Here is a 24799-nt window from a genome sequence, read left to right on the forward strand (position 1 = left end):
GCATACCAGAAGTCTGGACTTAACTGCTTTCTTGGTCATGCCCTGTCTCTGGTTTATTTGCTCTCATTCAAAGAACAAATAGTAATTTTTTTTATAAAAGTAAAATGAAATGTGAAGTGAGTAATACACAATAAACCCAAAACAAATATAGCCTTACAATTCTCTGCTATCAGAATTGTGCCACTTTCAACTTGGTTCAAATAACCCATCCTACATTTCATTTGATCTTTCCTCCAACCTTTTGAAGAAGCAGGATGGGTAGTATTATGCTTGATTTTTACAGACCATAAACCTAAAATTCAAAGAGAGCTCCTCACTGAAGGTCCCAGTTAAAGAAAGGGTCTTTTAAAAAAAAAAAAAAAGGAAAAAAAAGGGTCTCTTCTGATGTAATTTAATGTACATTCTACTGACATGAAGTACTTCTATCTTCATGGGAAGCTCACTTCATACAATGTCCTATGGGTGAATTAATTTTATCACCCATTTTACCTGACAACCTTCTGGTCTGCCCTAACGATAGTCTACACACTAAACAAGACACACATGAAGTGAAAGGGCGGCCTCTATTGGCAAAACTATGTAATTGTAATGGAAGTAGTCCAGTATCAGAAAACATCCACAGTTCATTAAAGCAGAGGTGCGTAGAAAGAAAAATTATATTGAATAGAAATATAAGAAAAAGTGAATAATGGAGAAGGAATTGGAAAATTCTAAAAAGTATAATCACAAACACTTTGGTAATCAATTTCCAACTATTGTAGCAATAGTTTTAGAGCAGTTTTTAAACTAGCCCCTTACAGGAGGAAGTTCTCTTTGGGAATGTATCTCTAGTTTTTTAATGGAAGGCAGGGGAAAATCACTGAAGAAAAAACTTTCGGTAACTGATATTTATACCACGGACAATGTATCAAAAAAGAAAGGGAAAGAAAATGAAACTGCCATTTATAAAGTCTCTAATACATGACAGTCACTTTATATGGTTACTCCATTTAATTTTCGTATCAACACTTTAAAATCGATTTCGTTGGTCCTAGTATCATCTCCACTTTGCAGATGAGGAAAATGAAGCTCAGAAAGAAGAAAACTGGCCTAAAGCAACTCAGCAAATAGTAAAGTCAATATTTAACCATAAAGTTTGACTCTAGTGATCTTAAGGACCAATTATAGTGTAACTAGAGGTGCAGTTACCTGGTACTGTGACATAATCTACTTACATACAAAGAAACTCAGCTGTAATTTTATAGAACTGTCTAACAAAGTGAAATCTAACATTTTCAGTCAAAAAACGTTTAGGGATAGAAAAACCAAGGGCCTGTGTTGTGCTCTGCTTTCTTGAGCAACAATACAATAAAGTACCAAATCAGTCTTTGCCTCTTTGAATCAACTTCTCAATATCTCTCCGTATAGTTGGTTCAAAATCTCCATAATCAAACTCCAATAGTGAAATAAAGAAAAGAAAGAATAACTTCCTTCCATTCAAGAATTACCAGTACTTGAAGTAAACTTGTCAAAAGACCAAAAAAAAGTTTGATTGTGCTGTATTTCATCTGAGTAGCAGACATCAGGGTTCTTAGTAAGTAAAGTGATTGTGCTGGGAGAAGGAAAGGACATGAGGGACATATCCCCAGGTAATAAAAGGTGTCCCACACCATGTTTTTCTTTCAGAGCACTGTGTAATATAAGGAAATAGTGCCTCCTACTAGAGACTTTTTCTTTGGATAGAGGTAAAAAATTTTTACTTTTCTTTTGTCTTAACATTTCACATTCCAGAAATGTGAGTTACTGACCTCCCAAGAGCCCAAGTTAAAAAAAAAAAAAAAAAAGGGAGGAGAAGCTGAGAAAGTATCTTTGACAGCTCAGAGGAAGAAGAGCAAAAGACAGATGTCTAGGTAAATGAGACCACAACTCAGTCATGGCTGTGGGCCTAGTAATAAGCAAAAAATGTATATTTGCTTCAGCTAAAAATTAAAAACTTTGTTTTCTAGATTTCTAAATTCTCATTTTAAAATACCTTTCAGGTAAAATACCACAGGCCTGTGGCTCGATGGATAGCGCATCTGATCATGGATAAAAAGATTATAAAACATCTTCCCGTCCCTGGGAGCTTCTTGATGAAGAACAGACAATACTGAACTTAGGGCTGTTTTTCCTTTTCCTTTCTAACTTCAAATTATAGCAAAATTAAAGTAACAACCAAATCTGCACTTGGGTGGTAATGGGATCCAAACTTTAAAAATGTCCGGTTCTGATTATAACAATTAGGAACTCCAGGCCTCCAGGACTTTTTCATAGTTAACACTAACCTGGCAACATTCCGATGCCCAGGGCAGGCCGACAAAGGATGTTTGCCAGAAGATTGCTCATTTTCCTGTAACACACAGTGTTATGATTAAATTATTCTCAAAGGCTAGCCTGTTTACATAAACAGCACCAGATTGTGGCAAAGAGATACATCTGAATAAATCTACTTCTCACAGTGAAAAAAAAAAAAAAAACTAAACAGGCTTAAAATATGTAACGTGCCCCTCAAAACTGAAGGGCAAAGACCAAGAGCCTTAAAAAAGCCAAAGACAACAATTATAAAAAGTATCATTCCCTGTTTTTAAAAGCTTTATGAAACAATGAACTTTAAAATCACTGGAAATAATCTGAATACTAATCAGTAGTAAACTGGTTGGATAAACTCTCAACAGTACTAAGCATCAAGAAAAAAAGGAGTGACGGGTACACATTGCTATGGAGTGATTTTAAGGACGCATAGTTAAGTGAAATGAAAATAAAGGTAGAAAAAATGTGTGTAACACACTACTCCTTCCTCAGAATAGGAGTACAAATATATGTATGTTTGTGTGTAAACTCCAAAACAACAATAAAAAGAATGAGAGGAAAAAGAGGAATAAACTAAATCTCAGAAACTTTGTCTTGTCAATTTGCTTTTGGAAGCATATAAGTTATATAAATATAAAGTAAAGCAATAAAAAAGCAAAACCTAAAAAGAGAGGGGGAAAAGCCTGGTGTATGGCACATCCACACAGAAATTATTACGCATAGCTGTAATACACAGTAACTCACCTGTGTATCTTCATTAGGATCTGTCCTAAGAACAAAAGAACACAGCTGTTTCCCACAACTGCTGCTGGAAGCTGCTGGTGCTGTTATGCTGAGGCTGCTATTTTTAGTGTGGAATGTAAAGCAAGCATTAACATGCTAGAGCAAAAGGAATGATAAATGTGAGATCAAAGTTGTTAAGTAAAAAAATCTATTGCATTCAATCGATATGGAAAATAACATAAGAATTCAGGAGTCTGTAAAAAACAAACAAACAAACAACACCTCTATTTTGTTTATTAAAAAGCCCTAGGAAAAAAATGGCCTAGTTGTAGTGAGCATACCTTCTATCCGATCGTGGTCTCTAAAGACTATTTCCAATAAAAAGAACTAGAGTGCTTAAAAAAATGGCTGTTTCCAGGTTTGGTATAAGAAATGCAGAAGATAAACTGGAATAGTTCACCATACTAGAAAGCAAAGGAAGCTCTAGAAAAGTACGGATGACATTATCAGGAACCACCCAAAGGGGAGCAGAATGACAAAATCCCCAGGAATAGACCTACACTGACTGTGCCTATTCTGTGCTTTCATAGTAAAACCAAAAAGGACATAAATGGGGATTTGGGGCTCACATACAGCCCTAGACTTAAAAAGATAAAAAACAGCTACAAACACATCCTACCACACAGATGCAAGACAGGATCAATCTGAAAACTGGCCTCACTTACCCCACTATCAAAGCTGACAGAGACAGATGAGCTGCCCCGCTTAGCTGGACTCAAAACTTGGCCAGTCAGGACTCAGCGTCATCTGCAAACTCAAATCCCACATTTGCATAGAGAACCTGAATTTCTGGCAAGAACCTCTCCTTTGTTAGCCACCCCTTTCTTTTATTTAGGAAGCCACCAGCATGATTTGCTCTTCATCACAGTTGTGACTCTAGCCAAGCCAGAATCCCAAAAAAACCTTCCCTGCACCTATATTCCTGAGTTCAATCTTATTTCTTTTATTTCTGGACTCAAGAACTCAGTACTGGAAATAAAATCATGCCTCAATAAAACAGACTTTTAAAAGCCCTGGGACATATCAAGATGAAACAATTTAAATTAAAAAAAAAAAAAAACAGAAAATACCTAACGTGTACTAATAAACTTAATTGACAATAATCTTTTAAAAGAATATGGACTATAGGTGTATCCATTTACATAAAAAGAATGAAAAGACTAAAACTCATCAAATATTTCTAAATCTATAAATACATAATAGTATGAAAAATCATAGTTATCTTTGGAATATGGTATAGAACCAACTTCTTATTTTGAAAAACAGTGAAGGGGAAATCAAATATATATTTGTCTTTTCTATATAAATTGTACATGAGAATATCTTCATAAAGAAACACTTAAGTTCAGAAGTATTTCCGTTAATAAATGTGGCAAGGATGCTCAAATGCCATCGTTTTGTATCCTCCAATCAAATAACATTTAGGCAATGAACATCAACTGCTTTTAACAATAGTGAAAGAGAGACAGCCACAAACCCAGACATTATGAACCTCCAGATGGACGTATACATAAAACCTATGACATATGTTTGCCAAAAAAACTCTCCCAAAACTGAGTTTGATCACACTTTCAGATCTGCAGTTCTCAAATTATGATATGTAGATCTGTGGAAGGTCTCTCACTCTCCTTAGGAGAATCTGCAAGATTAAACTGTTTTCATGTCAACCCTAAGACATTATTTTCTACTGTGCTTATATACTAGTCTCAGTATGAATCCAAAAGTGGCACCTAGCAGGGTTAGCAATTACTGCATTCTTTATAACCACATGATATGCTTTTTAAAAATAAATTCCTTAAGAATATCCTTGAGGGAGTAGCAGCCATGTGGAGCGGGGAAGAGAAATAAGAAGTCAATTCACCCTTCCCATGAGCCAGCAGTGGCCATGTGGGGCCAGGAGAAGAGAAATAAGAAGCCAATTTGCCCCTCCCATGAGCCAGCTGGTGTGCAGGCTGGGAGATAAGGAGTCCTCCTGCTCCTCTACCCACCCCCGCCTCCCAGCCCCCGTAAGCAACCGGCTGATTCACAGGATCACAGGCTGAGTTGATAGCAACTGAGGTACAAAAACAACTTAATTTTTGTATTGTTTGATTTTGATTTTGCAGGCCTAAAGCCAGTAGTCTGAGCACATATTCCAAGAATAACAATATGCAATATAGCAACTATGGGGGATTTCCTTGTGTCTTGCTTTTGAAATCCAGTATTGTTCTCTCTGTTTTGTTTTGCTCCACTGTATTGTTTTGTTTTCTTCAGTGTTCTATTTTGATTGGTTTTATTCTGTGTTGTTTGATTTTATTATGTCTGATGATATGAGCAGCAATTTTGAAGTATTATGATAGCCACTGTTGATTTTCTATTGTGGGTTTTTTTTTTTTTTTTTTTTGTACTGGGGATTGTTTTAAATCTGTATGGCTTCACACTTGCCAGGCAGGCGTTGTGCCACTGAGCTATTTCCCAGGCCACTGTTGTCTAGTACCCTGTTTTGAAATCCTGTATTACTTTACTGTTTTGTTTTGACTGGTTTTATTCTGCTTTATTTTGTTTGGTTTTATTTTCTTTAAAATAAGATTTTTTTAAAAAGAACATTCTTGAGGTAGTAAAAAGTATTAATTTTATTAAAGTTCATGTCTTTTAACAGTACCTGTGCTGAAACAGGAAGTTGACATACAGCACTACTACTGTAACTGAAATTTGATGGTCCTCTTTAGGAGAATATTTGAGCTTTTAAGCTATGACCTCAACCAGCTGTTTTTTTCCATAAAGCACCATTTTTATAGAAAAGATATGCTAACAAATTGTGGTTATTCAGACCCAAGTATCTGACAGACATTTTCCTAAAAATGAAAATCCCAAACTGTCACTTAAAAGAAAAGAGCCAAGTTTGCCCTAAAATTCAAATTTTCAAACAAAAAATAGAATTTTGAAAAACCTATTCCATCACTGTAAAGTTTAATAATTTCCTTTCACTTAGCTTTCTGATGAGATTAGTCATAATTTCTAGGAATATGAATCTTTCTACATACTGTATACTAAAATGTGCCAACATTTGGAAAAATCTGTGGACCTCAGTGAACCAGTGTTTTCCAAATGACCAAGGCATGATGTTACAACACAAGTAAATATTCCATTCAAAACACAAGATATGCCATAGAATTTTAATATGCAGAGTAAGAAAAGTTCATTGACATAGTTTCAGATTCCACACTGCAACAAACCTTTATGAAACCACAACTGAGTTCAAATATATGATATAAAAAAAAGCCTATTAAACTGTCCCTTCCTCGTTCCCAATTTCACATCTTTGGTAGGCCAGACTTTCTTCACATATTTCAACCCAAACTATATATTATGACAGACTGAATGCAAAAACAGAAAATGATAATCTAGTTGTCTTCTATTAAGCCATTCAGATTTAAAACAATGTTATTTTTCTCACTTGCTTCTGTGACTATGGACCATTTGTCATAAACACATTTACATTAATGTATGAGTTTACAAAAATTATTTTAGCATTCTCAGTTTTAATTTCTAACTCAGAAAATATGAAGAAATATTCACTTTTTTTTTTCGGTACTGGGAATCGAACTCATGACCTTGTGCTTGCCAGGAAGGCACTTATGCCACTGAGGTAAATCCCCAGCCCCGAAAATATGAAGAAATATAACCCACATAAGTAAAAGTTTTTTGAGAACCTCAACTGTGTTTTTTGGTTTTGTTTTGCTTTGCTTTTTGTCTCTGCTCCTCCAAGCAGACTGAACCCAGGACCTCCTGCAAGGCAAGCTCTAGTCTTCATCAAATTTTTTTTTTTTTTTTTTTTTTTTTTTGGTACCAGGAATCAAACTCACAACTTTACGCTTAGCAGGCAAGTGCTTGAGGCACTGAGTTAAATCCTTGGTCCCTCACTAATGTTCACAAAAGTGAAAGGATCCTGAGAACTCCTGTTCTACATTTAACTATCAGTTGGTAGAAATTCAGGAAACATATTAAACAGTTATCACTTAGATTCTATCAGAAATGTCCAGATTGTTGGAAATAACAACCAGTTCGACTACAACCAGTTTCTTAACAATATCACAAAGTAGTGACAGTGGGAAGCTATAAAGTAAAAGCAGTTTAAGAAAGGATCAGTCAATTGTACTATATAAAATCCTATTTGGATTCTAATTCAACCGAAATATTAAAAAAGTATAATTGGGGAAAACTGAACAGTGACAAGCATTTTATAACACTAAGAATTTTTAAAGGTGTAATAGAAGTATAATTATAAAGAGGTATTTAATCATTTACAGATATATGTAATGTTTAGAAATGATATGTGCCTGCTTTCATTTACTTTAAATAATCAAGAGGTGAGAACAAGGAATAACGATAGTGGAAGGTAATGAGACAAGAACAGTTTTAAGTTAATGATTTTTGAAGCTGAGTCATGGGAAGGAACTTTATTAGATTTTATCTTACAATGGAGGCTGGTATATTTAAGGATATGTACTAATTATTTTTTACTCATTTGGAAACAAATGGACAAATTCAAAGACAGTATTTGGTCTATCTTTCTTTAGTCTTTATAAAATGGCCGATAAAAGTTTTAAGTTATAGAGATCTAGGTTCCCAGACAACAGAAAGATATGTCCTTGATAATATTAAGCATGAGTAAATGAAAAATCTCTGCTTCCAAATTCATTATGATTTTAAATTATAAACAAGTTAGTGGTAGTTTTTACTTGCCACCAAATGTCTAATTTCCAAAGTATACAGTAAAAGCAAAAAGTATGACCTACTAAACAATGACTATTTGACCATGTTTTGGCAATTCAGTAGTATTTCTTTATAAAAACTCAAAGAAATCTCAACTTACAATCAGATTTGGAGTCCTGAACAGTTAAGACAAAGTTTTAAGACAACACAGGTTGTTGTCAACTGCCTAGGGCAAAACTTCAAACTAAAATTTATCTTTCCCTACTATAAAGAGAACTGAATGATGTAACTATCCAGAGAATCTGAATAATTAATCTTGCTCAGATTCTGTTATTTTCATCAAATTAACTCTGAAATACTAGTTCGCTGGCTTTACAGTGTGATGGGCTCATTATCATACAACTTCAGAGGCATATTAGATCTGAGCTGCACTGGGATTCTATTTTCAATTTCTCTGATAATTTTAGGAAAACTAAAAACAAAAATGCCCAGAATGAATGAGTATAGTAGACACTCATTCTTCGGCTGAAGAATTTTACTTTAGTCCCTGTCCTGGTTTGTTCAGACCCCACGTCCGCATGCTGCAGTTAGTTTCCTGGCCATGCCATAAGACCCAGCATCTCCACCATACACCCCAGCAAAACACACAGTTTTAAGGCCAAAATGTCTTCTCCTTTTTGCTGCTAGAAAATTCCTATTCATCTTTCAAAACATACTTCAAATGAGATTTCTGGATGCCTTCCCTGGGTTTCTTGCTCTTTTCTGGGCTCCTACATTTTTTAATAAAAGAAATTTATGAACTAAAAGAACTGACCGAAACATAAATATGAATATATAGCTAGTAATAAATTTAATCAAAGAAATACAAGACTTTTGTACTTTTTTTGAAAATTATGCTACTGCAAGTAACTGAACAAGGGCCAGGGATGTAGCTCAGTGGCACAAGTGCCTGCCTGGCAGGCGTGAGGTCATGAGTTCGATCCTCAATACCTAAAAAAAAAAAAAAGTAACTGAACAAAATAGATACTACACTTCAACTTAGCCAAAAGGCCAAGAGGTGATCAAAACAGAAATAAATTAAAAATAAAAGAATTTACCAAAACAGCCTACAGAGAGAGGCCACACCACACAGATGGTTAGGAGGATGGGCTTTCAAGCCAATCATGTTGCCTCAAACCTCTGCTGATCTACACACTCTTTCTGAACTTATTCAAGTCTTTCAAATGTCAAATCCTTACAACAAACCAGCCTTTGGTTTTCCTAATCAACTTTCTGTTTTGAACTCCATTAAATTTTGTTTTTATCTTTATCCTATTTTCAGTTTACTTACAATCTTTCTTGCGTCCTAACTAGAAAATGCACTTAAGGTTATAAATCTTCCTGTGAGTCCCATTTTTTGCCATATCTGACAGGTCCTTAATTACAGGAAATACAAATTTTTTAGAGTTTTTATAATTCATTCATAAGCAGTTTATAATTTTTGTTTATCTTTAAAGAAAGAATCATTTGCATTGACATTTTTACATTTCCAAGTAGAAAAACATGGCTTTACTACTTTCTTATTGTTGATCTCTAATTTTATTGAGATATAGTCAGTGAATACAGCCTGTATAATTTCTATGCTGAGGTCAATTTCTTTTTCAGTACTTTAAAACGTAGCCAAATTTTGTGAATATTCCATATGTCTTTAAAGCTTAACTTCACTTGAAAGTCTTTTCTAGTTTTTGTTTTTGTTAACTGCATTAGCAGTGGTTTTGAGTTCTTTGTAGCTGAAATGTCATTCATTCATTGGTGATCCAGATTGAACAAGGTCTCACATGTGCTGAGCATTCACTCTATCACTGAACTATGCTCCTAGCCTGAAATGTCATTCTTGAGAAAATAATACTTAAGTCCATTATGACTCAAGAATACTTAATTATGACTGTGATTTTCTCATTTTTTCTTGTACTGCATTTCTGTCAATTTCAGATATCTATATATGCTTCATATAGATTCATGGCTTGTATCTTCTGGACCAGTATACCTTGCACCAAGATAAAATACATCTCCTTCTCATATAATAGTCTTTCAAATCTTATTTCACTTTAAGTATGTATTTGCCTAGTATATTTTTTTTTCCATTCTTCTGTTTTCAACTATTTGGTGATATTTTATTTTATATCTCTTAAAAGTAGCTTTTAGCTGAATTTTGACAGTTATTTTTAATCCAAAGTTTCTATTTTTAATAGGTGATTTGAATGCACTCAATATTTTCTGTGATTACTGATGCAATTATATTTAGATTCTTGTCCTAGAAAGTCATTCAGCTCTAGTCACAGTGTATTTTTCTTGCCTTACACATTCCAACTAGGTCCTGCAAGTAGGTCCTGCTCAGCCACTGATTGTTTTCTCTTCCTCACTATGGCTTGCTGTCCTTACCTGCTCCTGTCTTAGTGGAATGCCCCATCTCTCCACAGGCCTACCCCATGTTATCTCATCACTACGCTTTTGTAAACTAGTCATTATTGCCTGAACTGACGTATTTACTGGATTACTTACGTCAATTTTCATCACTACAAACTCTTAAATGTATAAGCCTTGAGCCTTGTCTATCTTGTTCAACATTGCTGACATGCAACTTATCTTAAACTTAAGTATCACAGATTATTTTTTGAAGATTCGTAAGCAAAACTGGATTTAAGTTTATAGCTCTTTGTGACATTAGAAATGGACAAAATGAGATGGTCTGAATTCTCATAAAAGTATTATTATTTTCTAAAAATGTGATGTTTATTAAATATGAAATCAATTTTAGAGAATGCTGTATTTTCAAGCACCCTTTTTCACTTTAATCACTACATATCTCAAACATTAGGAGAGTCTGAGTTTTTGTTTTTTCAACTTGGGAAATAATTCAATTTTAGAAATGGGACAAATATTCAGTTTCACGAAAATATGCATCTTTTGTCAGTATCAAATTCTGCCACTATGATTAAATTATTTCAAGTTTATTTCAAAATAACAACTGCCTTCTCAAGAGGAAAGAGAGTATCTGTTTTCATAGTTAAAATACTGCATGTCTGGAATCAGAAAATCTGTTCTGTTCTATGAGGCCGTTAAGGGGATATGCTAGCTAGTCTGACACATATCCTCATTAATCTTAAGGAGATTATTTAGAACTTTCTCCAATGGATGAGTTCTTTCTTTTCCAATGTGATTTACAGACATACATTTTTTCATATTTTTGGCACTTCATCAGTACCTGTGATAAGAATTAGGAGGCTTAAAAGAAGTAAAAAATCAATTTAATAATCATACAATGTTAAGAAATATGAACACATTCTTTTCTCTGCATATCTATAGTACTAGCAGAAAAAAAAAAAGAAGCTTATATGAAGGCAGAATGCATTCTAAAAATCTTTTAGATAGACTTTCATGGGTTAGAGTCAACAGGTAGGCAGACAAAAATACCACTGGGTGTTTTCTCCAGAGATTCAGTAGGTCTGGGGCAGAGTCTGAGAAATTATAATTACTACACGTTTCCAGATGGTCTGGGGGGCACTTTTAGGACTGTCCTTGTAGACTATCATTTCCATACTTGCATTGGGGTTAAGGTGAGAGCTTTATGTCAAGAATATAAAGGCATAAGAAATAATTTTCATTTGCTGTCACCTTTTGATTGGCAGTTCTTATGTATCCCACTTCAAGCCTTTTCCATTGTTTAGCTTGAAATGCTCTTAACATGTTAAAAAAAAAAAACTGTCTTTAAATTATGAAAACAAAAATGTATCTGCATGGTTTGACTCAGATATATATAAATCCAAATGATTTGGAGCAAGAGTTCTAATATCAAATATCTCTAGGTGAGAGACAGGTCAGACAGTGAGTGAAGTAGGCCAGGTTAACATGGAGCACTGGAGAGGCCATGTTAAACAGGCCAAATGATACTCAGTTGCAGACAACCATCATCCAATTAATAAGGTAGGTCTATCACAGCCCTAACTCCCATGTTTTGAAGATAAACTGAAGATCTGGCACTTCATGTAAAATCTCTGAAGTTTTAAATATAGGCAACTAATTTTTAAAAATCTCAACCCTGTACGCAACACACAGAAAGGTCTGTGAGCTGCATGATGCCAGTTTATGTCCTCTACGTTAGAAGAAAATCTCAGAAGGAATACAAGTTGGGCAATGTGCTAACTATGCACTTTGCTCGGGGACCACTTCCTATAGTAATCACCTACGTCCAAAATTGAAAGTCCTTTCTAAGACCTATAAAACAAAGCCCCCCTTTTATAAGCAGTTTTTCCATCAAAACAAGTTCTGCGCAAATGATCTTAGTGAGGAAAGAGAAATTAACTCTTCATACCCTGCAACTATTGATCTAAGAAGAATGACTAGCACTAACATGATTAGGATTTCAGGATCACTAACTTTTATAACACTGTTTTCAAAAAGACGAGAAGAAAGCTACATCACGTGAGTAATAGACCTGAGGATTCTTAAGCGTTCTACCAAACCTGGTGATGTGATTTGTTAAGTGTAAATTATTTAAACATCTTTGCCTAAAAATTCACTAAACTGAGAAAATCACATTTTACAACTACACAGACAACAAAGAATAGCAAGCACAGTAATTCAAGGTTCATGTCTAGTCTGATTAACAATAACATCCCAGAGTACCATGTTAAGGTTTTTATATAAATAAGATTAAGTCACCTCATCCCAATGGTTTTCCATTCTACTCAGAGTAAAAGCTAGACTCCTTATTACACAAAAAGTCCTACACTGTCTGGTTTCCCATTATATTCTGAGCTCATTTCCTGCTGCATTCTCCTAATACCATTCCAGACATATCAAGCAAGTCTATGCCAGGCGTAGTAGCACAAGTCTATGCCAGCAACTCAAGAAGCTGAGACAGAACGATTACAAATTTAAGGCCTAGGCAAATTATCTAGACCTTGTCTAATAAATAAATAAATACATATACACATACATACATACAGAGACTGTAGCTCAGTGGTACACTTGATTAACAGGCATAAGACCCTAGGTTCAATCCCCAGTACCACCAAAAAATAAATAAATAAATAAAAATAAAGACTTCCAAAGCCCAGTCCTGACTGAGTGGGACAGATAAATGCCAAAGACCTAAAAGAGGAATAACAGTGGATATGCTCCAGTAGACAAAAACACAAAAAATGTGTTTGGAAAATCTGTAGTCCACCAACACAGTGATTAGAAAAATACTTTTAAGATATAAATAAGATTAAGTCACCTAATGTCAATGATTTTCCATTCCACTCACAGTAAAAGCTAGACTACTTATTACACAAAAAGCCCTGCACTGTCTGGCCTCTCATTATATTCTGATCTCATTTCCTGCTGCATTCTCCTGATGCCATTCCAGACATATCAAGCAAGTCTATGCCTTGAGATCTTTGCATCTGCTATTCTAACCACCTAGGGAGCTCTTCCTTAGGATGTGTACACAGTTCACTTTGTCCTTTTCCTAATGAGGACTTCCTTGACTACTCTACTTTAAAAAGCCACCCCTCCCTCCCTTAGCCTCCTTTTGCTTTATGTATAACATGTTTCACAATACTTAACACCACCTGATACACTAAATATCTCACTTACTTTTCTTCTAGGATGACACCTCCGTAAGGGATGGGTTTTTAGTCTTCTGTTTACTTTTTCCTTAGAATAGGGTAAAGCACATAATAGCCCTAACAGAACAATGTCTAAAAAAGATGTAGGAGCAAATAGATGATAAAGCAAATGAACCTGGTTTCTAACATTGTTCCAGTGACTAATTAGTTAAATAAATTCAGGTGAGTCCATTTGGTCCTCAAAAGACTTCTATCTTTGGTTGTATCACCTACAGTATTCTATGAAAGTACAAATTAAGTAACAGAAGAGTGACATCACTTCCTCTAGGCCAGTCAAGAGAACAGTGGAAAGCCAGATTTAAAAGGCCTCCCATGGAGCTGGGGATTTAGCTCAGCGGCATAAGCGCCTGCCTTGCAAGCACACAGTCATGAGTTCGATCCCCGGTACTGATAAAAAGGAAAAAGACCAAAAAAAATTTAAAAATAAAAAAATAAATAAATAAAAGGCCTCCCGTGTTCCAAACCAATGCTCAAACTAACTCTTTTAGGAAATAACAGCAGAACTCTAACAGCTGAATTCCAAACATTAGAATTTAAGACTGTAAAAATAAAAAACTCCTCAAGGAAAAAAACTTTTCTAGAAATATTCACAAAAGGAATATGAACTTCAGCTTACTTTTAAAAAAAATATTTATTGTCTTCATTCATTAAATCCCTGTGAATATTACTAAGTATCTGAGTTTGACAGAGAATATTCCACAGCACAGAAAGTAAAAACACACAATTTTTCATAAGAAATGCTGGAATAGGTTTCTTCTCCTCCTCCCTGAATTACTGGCTCTCTAGGCCTTAATCACTTTAACAATGGTCACTCCACCTTCAGACCATCCAGGTTATCTTATTAATTTGTTGCATGTTCAGTTTAATAATCTCACTATATACACTGTTTAATTAATATGTGCTCAATATATTAATGTCATTAAAATTTTTAAAAAACAAATTTGGATTTATAAAAAAAGAAACTTTGGAATAATTTAATATTCATCCTCTAAAAGACAGCAAATAATCTTCAGGAAGAGACTGATTAGCAAAAGAACAAAGTCACAAGTATCAACTCCTCTTCAATCTAATTCTTAAGTATAAAATCATTATCCCAAATAAACTGTTAAAGACAAATGCAGCTTCATTTGACATTTCTTTTCTTCATTTCTGTTACCACTATCAATTTCAAACTAGACAAATAGAAAAATGGCAAGTAAATAAAGGATTTATAAAGTAAAAACATGTCATTAATCAGGAGGTGAGAATTTCTCTGGTGTTAGTAAAATGTCGTCAATAAATTGTGGGTCTGCCCAGAGCCGCAGCAGGAGCAGTTAACAGAAGACTCAAACTGTACAAGAAAACGCTTAAATGCTCAAGTACTTCCAGTGAAATGACAGAACTGGATGCGCCATACATATTTCAAATAACTTCTCCAGAAGACATAACCATTTCACTTCAGTATTACTCACAAACTCATAGTCTCCATCCTGCGGTACTTTCCAGTCTGAAGAATTTCTCAGGGGGTCAGGTACACTCTTGCCAAAGCTGTTGATCTGATTTTCCTTTTCTTTTTGTTCAAAGTATTCAAGGAAAGATGGTTTTGCAGGCTGTATGGTCTCATCCCTTCCTAAAATACAAGAAAACTAAAAGGTAAAATGGCATAGTCTCATATTTTAGTAAGATTAGTAAATAGATCTCAAATGAGTTATGGTCATTAGATGGATGAAATAAGTCTTTTGGAAAAGGAATCCTTCAACTCCCTATTGAAACTACAGAAAAATAAATACATACTCACTAAAATATTTCCCATAAAATTCAAGATCTCCGTATGATATAAATACACAAAGATGCCCCCAGTCTCTTTTTTCTAGATAGGGATCTGAGACCTGTAGAAACTCTGGGTAGCTGCAAATACTACATTTTGGAAGCCCCTTAGAAAATATCCCCATAACTTCCAAAGAGAAAACACTTGACACACAAGCAAAACCGATTATTTAGTAACCACTATATATAAAATTCTCCACAGCCACTGCAGTAGGTAGGGGGATGATGTAGATAAACTACAACTCACCTAACTCTAGTTTACAATACAGTTAAGGGAGAAAATAGGATACAGTATCATACACACACACACACACACACACACACACTGTGTTCTCAATAGTGTAAAATCATATAAGGAAGGAAGAAAACTGGAAAAGAAACACCAATTAACAGAATTTGTCTCTCATCATAGGCCTACAGGTGATTTTATTTATTTCCTATAAATTTATTTTTAAAGACGATAGTGCTGGATACAATTAATGAGTAAAATTGATTTGCTCTTACATATGCTCATAAAATTCTGGAGGAAGTAGTTAAGAAAGACTTGGAGGGGAGGGCGTAAGTGGTTTCTCAAAGCACCAGAGAGAATAAAGTCAGCAGTTATGCAACAGCAGTGACTAGACGAGAGCACAACACAGCAGCTGCTGGTTTACTAGTAACAACAGCAAAAAAGAATAATTCACTTGACATGATTTCAAACTCTAGCTAGCAGAATGTACCTACTTCACAACTCCACCAGTTGTCTTATGATTAGTAATCTAATATGGAAAAACACAGGAAGTGTTCCATGTTTTCTGTGAACATGGTGGGTCTACACAGCCATTTCTGACAATGACCAGGAAAAAGGATAAGAAGGCTCAGAGCCTTAGAGTCCAGTAAGGGGAGGAGGATCTGGACGATAAAGAACAGCCAGCACCTTCCCCAGCAGCCCTGCCCACGTGATCTTATCACATGACCCCTGCCTAATCCAGTTCTCAAGCCAGCACCTTGAGTGCCTCCTAGACTTTTGCCATCTTTATCAGCAGCAGCACTGCCAAGTTTGACGGCACCCACTCCCAGATTTGCCCATTCCCAGGTGCTCCCAAGGGTTTATGATACTGTTCCATCTTCATTTATAGGGATTAAACACATTTTCACACCACATCAGTCAGTGAGTATATGGTATTTTGTTTTGGTGCTTCAGGTACATGTTAGGTGATTTATGTGCTTTTTAAAGTTTGAGATGAGGTCTCACTATGTGGCCCAGGCTGCTTTAAACTCATGATCTTCTCTTACAATTCACCCACCTCAACCTTCCAAACTGCTGGGATTACAGATGTATGTTATATGCCAAGTTGATTTAGTTTTCAAGTTAAACTTCAGGTATTATTTCATACCACATTTCTTCAGGAACTACACAAAATAAAACTTGTAGAAACAGTGATGCTTCAGATTAGCTGAGCAGTCAGAAAGCTCTAGTCTTTCGCTCATTCCCTTCTTCTGGGACAACCACAGGAGAGGTTATTACTGGCTCTGAGACTCTGAGTCTGCAGTAATCCTACACGTAAACCAACACATTACCACAAACAGTGTTAGAGCTGGGCGTTTGCTCAGTGCTAATGCATCATGTGTGAAGCCCTGGGTGTGATCCCCAGCATCTGGGGAAAAAATGTTCAAAGAACCTCCGAGGGTCACACACCCTCACCAAGTACTATTGGTGGATCACTGACATACTCAGAACATACTGTATTTTCATACTAACTACCCTGTCTAGATATACCAAGCAACTGAAAAGAGCAGAAAACCTCGGAACAAAACAGATGTTTACATGGCTATCCAAACAACTGGACTGTTACTTGTGAAAAGATTACAATGGATCTGTATCTTATACCTTAAACCAAGAAAATCCCAAATAGTTAAAAGGTTTAATTGTAAAAATGGAAACCAAAAATACTTGCAAATTATGTGTGAGAGGGCTGGGGATTTAGCTCAGTGGCATAAGCGCCTGCCTGACAAGCACAAGGTGTGAGTTCAATCCCCAGCACAAAAAAAAAAAAAGAAAAGAAAAGAAAATATGTGTGAGTGCATTTATAATCTAAGTATAGCATATGCTTTCTGACTATGATAAAAATCCAGATGCAATGCAAAAAGAAAAAGGATAAAAACTTGTATGAAGAAAACACCACAAATTTTTAAAAAATTAATAATCACACAGACGCTATAAGCCAAATGAAAAGATAATAAAGATAAAGAAAACATCTGAAAAAGTATCTTGAGAAGTTTGAGTTCTTTATTTATTAGGGAGACAAAACTATCAATACGTTAAAAAACAAGTTTCTTTTTTGAGACAGGGACATGTTACATAGCTCAGGTTGGCTTAGGACTCAGGATACTCCTGCCTCAGTTGCTCAAATGCTGAGATTACAGGTCTGAGGCTTCAGAGCTAGCTAGGATTTTTAAATCAGGGAAAAGACGATCAAAAATGGTAGAAAAATGGACTAAAGGCTTACACACACAACATATCCAATTGTCCTTACACATGAAAAAAGAAATGTTTAGATCCACTCAGAGTAAGAGAAACTGTGAAACTACTTAGAAACACTGTATCTTACATTCCAGACTGGCCAACATTCGATGCAGGATAACGCACACTGTGTTGGGAAGGGCATGGGGACACTGGCATAATCACAATGGAGCCCTCAAAGAGGGGATCGGGCACTCAATATCAAAACAGGAAACTGGGAAAGGCACAGAAGAACACTGTGGTGTGGTATTTGAACTGGAGGACTTAATATGAACCTTCTAAAAAAGAAATCTTTAACAAAAGAGATTTCCAAGTTTTTTTATTGAAAGGACTTGGAGCAAGGACATCTCAGCACCAATGAGCACATCTAGCATTTAGATCTGAAATTCCAAATACTATCTTTCACTAAAAGAAACTAGGGCCTCTTAAGAAAAATAGTTGAAATCAGGTCTAGAGAAAGAAAATTGTGAAGTAAGCCCAGAGCATCTTTCTGTGCTAAGAAAAAAGCAAAGCAAAGCAAGAAAGCAGGCACTCAAAAATGGATGGGGATATTTAAAAAATATGTGAGACACCTGAAGTGACCCCACTGGTACACTTTGTAATACTTTAAACATTAATAGAACACAGTGAGTAAAAATTCTCTTCTTCAGGAAAATCACCATTTGATAAGCATCCATCTGACAAACATATCGTGAGAGTAAACATAATATACACTTTTTCTTAGGAGGTACACACCAAACAGAACATCTTCTTCTTTGGAAATACACACAGTTTGAGAGTAAACTGCATACATCATGTCATTCTGTACCTGTCTTTCCATCCATCTATCCAGCCATCTTTACATACACACAGAGAAATGGGAAATGACTTTTTAAAAGTCAATAAAAATAGCAATTCTAGATAGAACTGGTAACATAAGGTAATTTAAGATGCGGTCTCCCATGGAATTAGTATTATATCCAACAGTAAAACAATATTTCTGTGGTGCCTCATTTATCGCTTTCAGTTGTAATATAAGCCAACTTTAGAAGTTAAATCTTTAAACCAAGGATGAAACACTACAGATAACATTTCTGTCACCTAATTCTAAACCAGGTCATAAAAATCAAAGAAATGTCAGCTAAGCTACAGCATAATCACGTGTCTAGATGGAAAGGTGAGAACATTTACTCACTTCATATTTTAATTCTATTTGATGATGACAGATCTTCTAACCTAAAGATCTCTAACCTAAAGATCTGTTTCTTTTTTGTTTTTGTTTTTGTTTTGAGACCAGGTCTTGCTGTGTAGTCAGGCTGACCCTGAACTCACTATGTAGTTCAGGCTGGCCTCAAACTCACGGCGATCTTCCTGCCTCAGCCTCTCAAATGCTGGAATTACAGGCATGCACCCCTACACTGGGCACACCAACTATTCTTGTCTCAACCGCTTAGAAGGCATAAATTAAAAATTATCTAAAATGTCTTTTGTCTTTATCTCTTGATATCAATACCAGGGACCTAATTATATCTGACATTTACTGAATTCAATGTTTCAGAAGTAGAGTAAATCTTGTAATTAGAGAAGTTTTTAATGAAATTACACATTTAAACATAAGCTGCAGAAGTGAAATTCACACATTTCTCTGAAACTTAATTATAGTAAAATGATTAGTTAAAAGATTACATACATCAGATTACTAAAAAGCTAAAGTCGATTTTAGAAACAACACAACAGAAAAGTTCCTATCTTGGGATTTTTACATTACATGGATTTTACCGTGATTAAAAAAAAAAAGAAAGAAAATCTGTATCCTGAGGATCTGAGATTTAAGTTCTGTTCCCGACTGTATGTTCTTGGGAAACCCATCTGTCCACAATCTGTAAGAAAGTGTACATTGGACCACGTTTTTACTATCCTTTGTAGCTTTAAAAATTACATGATTCTAACTGATAATCACATCCAAAAGCATATTTATGTCCCAGTTATCAAAAACTATTCAAAAGGAGCCTTTATTTCTAGAGGGGATAGCTTGTAATCTAAAAATATGCTACGAACTAGATGTATATAGCACAAAGCAAACACCAGACCAAAGGGAAAAACAGGCCTTAACAAATATTTTAATGACAAGATGCCTCTGATTTGGAAGTTTCTGTTGCGGGGTTGTTTGGGTTATTTTTGCAGTGCTGAGATTGAACCTAGAATCTCACACATGTTAAGCATATGTTCTATTGCTGAGCTACATTCCCAGATCTGCATTTCTTTTACAACAGGCAAAGAAGGAGACCAAATTTTCCAAACTAATAAAGATATCATCAGGTGATAAAAAAATTTTATGTAAGTACAGCTGAAGAAATGAATAAACTGAGGAGGAACCCATTTCTACGGGCAAGAAACAGCACAGAGTCAAAAACAGAAAACAGTGAGCCCTTTATTTAGTGAGTCCAGAAATGAATTGCCTACCCCATAATTATTCTTTCCCTATGTGAAAGAATGCTTCACTGACGAATTGTACTTGTACGGAGGAGAAAGCCTTCACATTGTGACCAACATTTCCTCAGTAACATAGGGATTAAACTGCAGAACTTGTTCTCAGCCTGATATTGCAGACTGAAAATTCTTGGTGAACATATCTGCACTGCTATCACAATTAATATCTAAGACTACTTTCAAAAATGATAATAATTTTCTAGTGGTACCCTCATCCTTGAATTATGCCCTTACACAGTAACCGTGAGCCTGACAGCCTAGCTCCTTTTGGTCACAGACAAGGGTAAATACACAGCAATCACAGAGACTTTGAAATTCTTGTGTATTCTATTACAATGTAAATAATCTTTGGGAGCCTGTTAGGTAGTAAACAATCATGTATAGGGGGAGCCTGGGCAATAGATGCCTCAGCTGAGGCCTTCATAAATTAGCCAGTTCCAGCTGCTATTTGACCAGCTGATTACAAAACAGAGCTGACCAGGTAAGATCAAGAGAGATGCCTAGATGAACGCAATTTAATTGACAATCTACAGAATCAGGATTAAATCACAAAGTTTTGGAGCATTTTGTTAAGCCACAAAAACTAAGTGATACAGAATCTGACTGTGTCTCACTACCTTCCTGTTATATTCCCATAAAAAGAGATCCATCCTTTGGGACCTCAAATTCAAATCAAAGTAATATTTACCAAATACCTTCAGAGTTAAGGCTTTCTACTAGTTAAGTCCACATTATGTTTTCATGCAAACACCTTGATCATACTATAGAAAGCAGAGAACTTGTATTTATTGGGCATTTTTCAAATGCCAGACAAAGTACTATTTCACTTCATCCTCAGAGACTCTTGAGGTATATATTATCATTCCCCTTTTTAGGTGAAATTTTTGCCTAAGATTTCATAGTTTTAGCCAACAAGGATACAATTTGAATGCCAATTTGTCAGATTTTACATCTGGTAAGCTTTAACTCACATTTTAAATTCTCTAAACCAAAATGTAAGTTCTTTGACATGTTAGCATTGCCATTAAGTTGACTGCAGAAAGAGGGAGGGAGAATGGAATTTTCCCAGGAACCTTATCTCTGAACTTTTCTTTCAGCCTCCTTTAGTTAGATAATCAAGTGCTGGATTGCCTGCCAGTGGTAAAAGCATGAGAGAATCATTCTAAGCTGATTAAAGGAGGTACTGTCCCTAGGGCTTCAGCTGACAGGTGAGCCTTTTGTTTCAGCTTAAGCTGTGTTTTCAGAGGTATGATGGGAAATGAAGACATTCAGTTGAATGATTACACAATAAACCTGAAGCCTAGAAAGGACTGAGCACAATAACCAAAGCCTTGAAACTAGCAGTGGCTTACTCTAATTCTTTTATCTGATACAGGAAATATGTAAACTCCTGCACTATGACTGGCCTATTTTTCTTAGTAAACTGCATTTTTATCAAGCTAAATGAACAATTTGTCGAAGCCACAGTCAAAGGAGCAAATTCAAAAGTATGTGCACCTTCTGATTTTCTTTTAAAAATGTTATGTGAAAGCAGAATCCAATAATCCAAATATACACCAACTCATGGATAGATAAATAAAATGTGGTATACCCACACAATGGAGAATTATTCAGCAACAAACAATGAAAAACTGTGACACATTTTAATATGGACAAACATAATATGTATGCAAAGCAAAAGTCACACACAAAAGGTGACATTCTGTATGATTCTGGATATTTCACAGAAAATGCCCAGAACAGGTGTACCCATAAAGACAAAGGGTAGATTAATAAATTGCTTGACAATGAGGGAGAATAGAAATGACTCTTAACAGGATTAGTTTCTTTCAGGAGTGATAAAAATATCTAGAATTTAGTAGTGCTTATGGTTACAATATCCTGTTAATATACTAAGTACCTACTGAACGATATGCTTCAAATTGGTGACTTTTTTTTTGTCTTTTTCCTTTTTTATCGGTACCGGGAATCGAACTCACAAATGCCTGCTTGAAGGAAATTGGTGACTTTTATGATGAACTATACTGCAATTAAAAATAATAAAACTTTTTAGATTGTGGTGATGAGTATAGTTTGAATATAGTAAAAACTATTTAATTATATACTCTAAAGAATGAATTATACATTATCATGAATTACATATTAATAACTCAATGTGAAAAAGTAAAGTAAAAAGATGCCTTCCCTTTACTATTTACTCTATTTTTTGCTTTGTTTTTGTGTTTTTGAGACAGGCTCTCACTGTGTAGCTCACTGGCCTTGAACTCAGTAAGAGCCCAGGCTGGCCTCTGCAATCCTGGCTCAGTCTCCTGAAGGATGGAATTACAGCCATGAGCCACCAGGCCTGGCTACTATTTGCTCTTATTTCTGTATTTATAGGAACTGTAATACAATGGCAGGGTAGTCGTAACTGGAAAGGTACCTGGCCAAAGAATAAAGCCTATTTTTTCTATGAAATGATCATTTACCACAGAGCTTAAGCCTTCATTTTTCAGACTGTCACTAAGTAAACCATAATGGTAAACAATTCTTTCCTTAGTTCCTGCGATAGCTTTTTCCCTAAATAGCAATTAATTTTGTTCAAGGTGAACTGGGCAAGAGCCCAAATTTTCTTCCTTCTCATGCAAAAGTATTTGCAAGGAAAAAAGCTCCTGCAGTGTCTTCTTCTGGCTATAAATAATATGCCATAAGATACACTTTTTATACTGTAATTGTTTTTTTAATTTAGCATTTGCAATATATGTGTGGTTTTTGTTACTAGACAGATTATGTATTTTACATGTATCAAGTCATTTATTTACATATATTATTATCCATGTTGCTAAATGTGACCACAAGTGTTGCTCTGAATGTTCCTTGAAACTGCCAAGAATAGCTGGCATCTTAATTTATAAGATGCCTGGTGCCCAGAGTAACTTAGTTAAGCAGTTCGGGTAACTGCCTCTATGCAAACTGATGCAATTTCTGCTCTAAGTTGTCTTAATGCTGATGAACTAATACATCTGTTCGAAGAGATCTAAATCCAAATTTCAAAGGGTTACTAACTACAACAATAGAAGAATCTCATTTAAAAAGATACAAAAGGTTCACAAGTGAGAATGATCCAAACCTTGGTTATCGCAAGAATTTCCTAATTGGTCTCAACTTTTACTGTCTTTTGAAACTCCCCACTTTCCTAAGAAAGTGTCTTCATTCACCCTGTTATCAGCAGAATCAAGTTCAAATTCCTTACTTTGACATTCAAGTTTCTTTAGAATTCCTTCAACACTGACATCTGTTTCAGCCACTGAATGTTCAGTATACATTTCTGCTATCCTGACTTTGTACCTGCTTAGAACATCTGCACTAGCTTTCCTGCAGACCTTGCCATTCACCTGACAAATCCCTTAATACGTTTCTGTACCACTTACCTAACATCTTTTAGTTACTCTGGACACCAGGTACCTTACAAATTAGGATGCCAGCAATTCTTAGAGGTTTCAAAGAACATTCAAAGCAACACATATGGTCACATTTAGAAATATGGGTAATAATTTGTGTAATCAAATGAGTTGACACATGTAAAGGCACTTATCTGCCTAGTAACCAAAACCACACACATACTGTATACTGTTAAAAATATGCAGAGGTACTTTCTCCTCAACTAAGTTACATCACTATAAAACACCACTATCTGAAACACCCAGATCATGCTCTAAACAGTTAAAAATTAGAACAGTTATAGTATGGTAGGGATGCCATTAATATTATATAATAACAGATGCCCTCTTTTAATCTGTAAGTTTCTGGTCAGCAATAATGTTATAAGCAGCTGAATTAATTAGAAATATTATAGGCAGTCAGATTGGCTTCCTTGAGGAGCCAGTGCAGAAGACCAGATATCTTGTGACCTTGAAGGAGACAAGACACCTCTCACGGTGTGGGCCAAACCTCAAAAATAAAAGATCAAACAAATACACCTACATCCTAAGGACTGATATTCTAAATAGTTTAAAGGCCCTGTTCTATATTCATGTCCACTTGCTATGTGACTCCCTTTTCCATTTGTCCCTGATTTAATCAGTTTTACCTGAGTAATTAATCTAATTGGCTGGCCATAGTTCCAACCCACCTCATGACCACCTTGCCGGTTCTGATGTTTTCTCCTCCACCTCAGACCTGCCTCACCTTGTGGTTTTGCTGTATAAAAGTCCCTAGAAAAGATAGTTTCTGGCAACCCACTCAGGACCCATCCTGTCTGTCCCTCAGAAGCTTTCTTTCTCTCAGTAAATATATTCTGCTCTTAACCTCTGTTGTTCCTACAATTCATTCTTTGATTTTGGAGAACACAAACTCATACTGGACATTTAGTAGGTTGGGAGTTTCATTCCCCTATATCAGTAAATATCTCATTTTGTTTTCATATAGTACATAATAATGATACTTAAGACTACTTAATAAATACTTATTGGTTTACATTAAATATTTAACACACTAATTCTAAGGTGATACTTCTTACAGCAGATACGTTTAGAAGAATATTATTTTTTTCTTTACAGATTTATTTTAATTGGTATTTGAA

General features: G+C 35.3%; 1 protein-coding gene across 3 annotated transcripts in view; it reads right to left on the reverse strand.

The window, feature by feature from the left end:
- The window catches only part of Stk4 (serine/threonine kinase 4), a 103965-nt gene that overhangs the window by 27023 nt on the left and 52143 nt on the right, over positions 1–24799 (reverse strand). For 2 of the 3 annotated variants that reach the window (XM_003467679.5, XM_063248279.1), the window contains exon 10: positions 14912–15069. In XM_003467679.5, coding sequence (XP_003467727.1) covers positions 14912–15069 — 158 coding nt within the window. Of the gene's footprint in view, positions 1–2303; positions 2369–14911; positions 15070–24799 lie in introns of all 3 variants that reach the window. The other variant, XM_063248280.1, reaches the window with a different exon arrangement.

The sequence above is a fragment of the Cavia porcellus genome, unplaced genomic scaffold (assembly GCF_034190915.1).
Source record: "Cavia porcellus strain 051 isolate PalLab524CR breed Dunkin Hartley unplaced genomic scaffold, mCavPor4.1 scaffold_5, whole genome shotgun sequence".
Classification (NCBI taxonomy): Eukaryota; Metazoa; Chordata; class Mammalia; order Rodentia; family Caviidae; genus Cavia; species Cavia porcellus.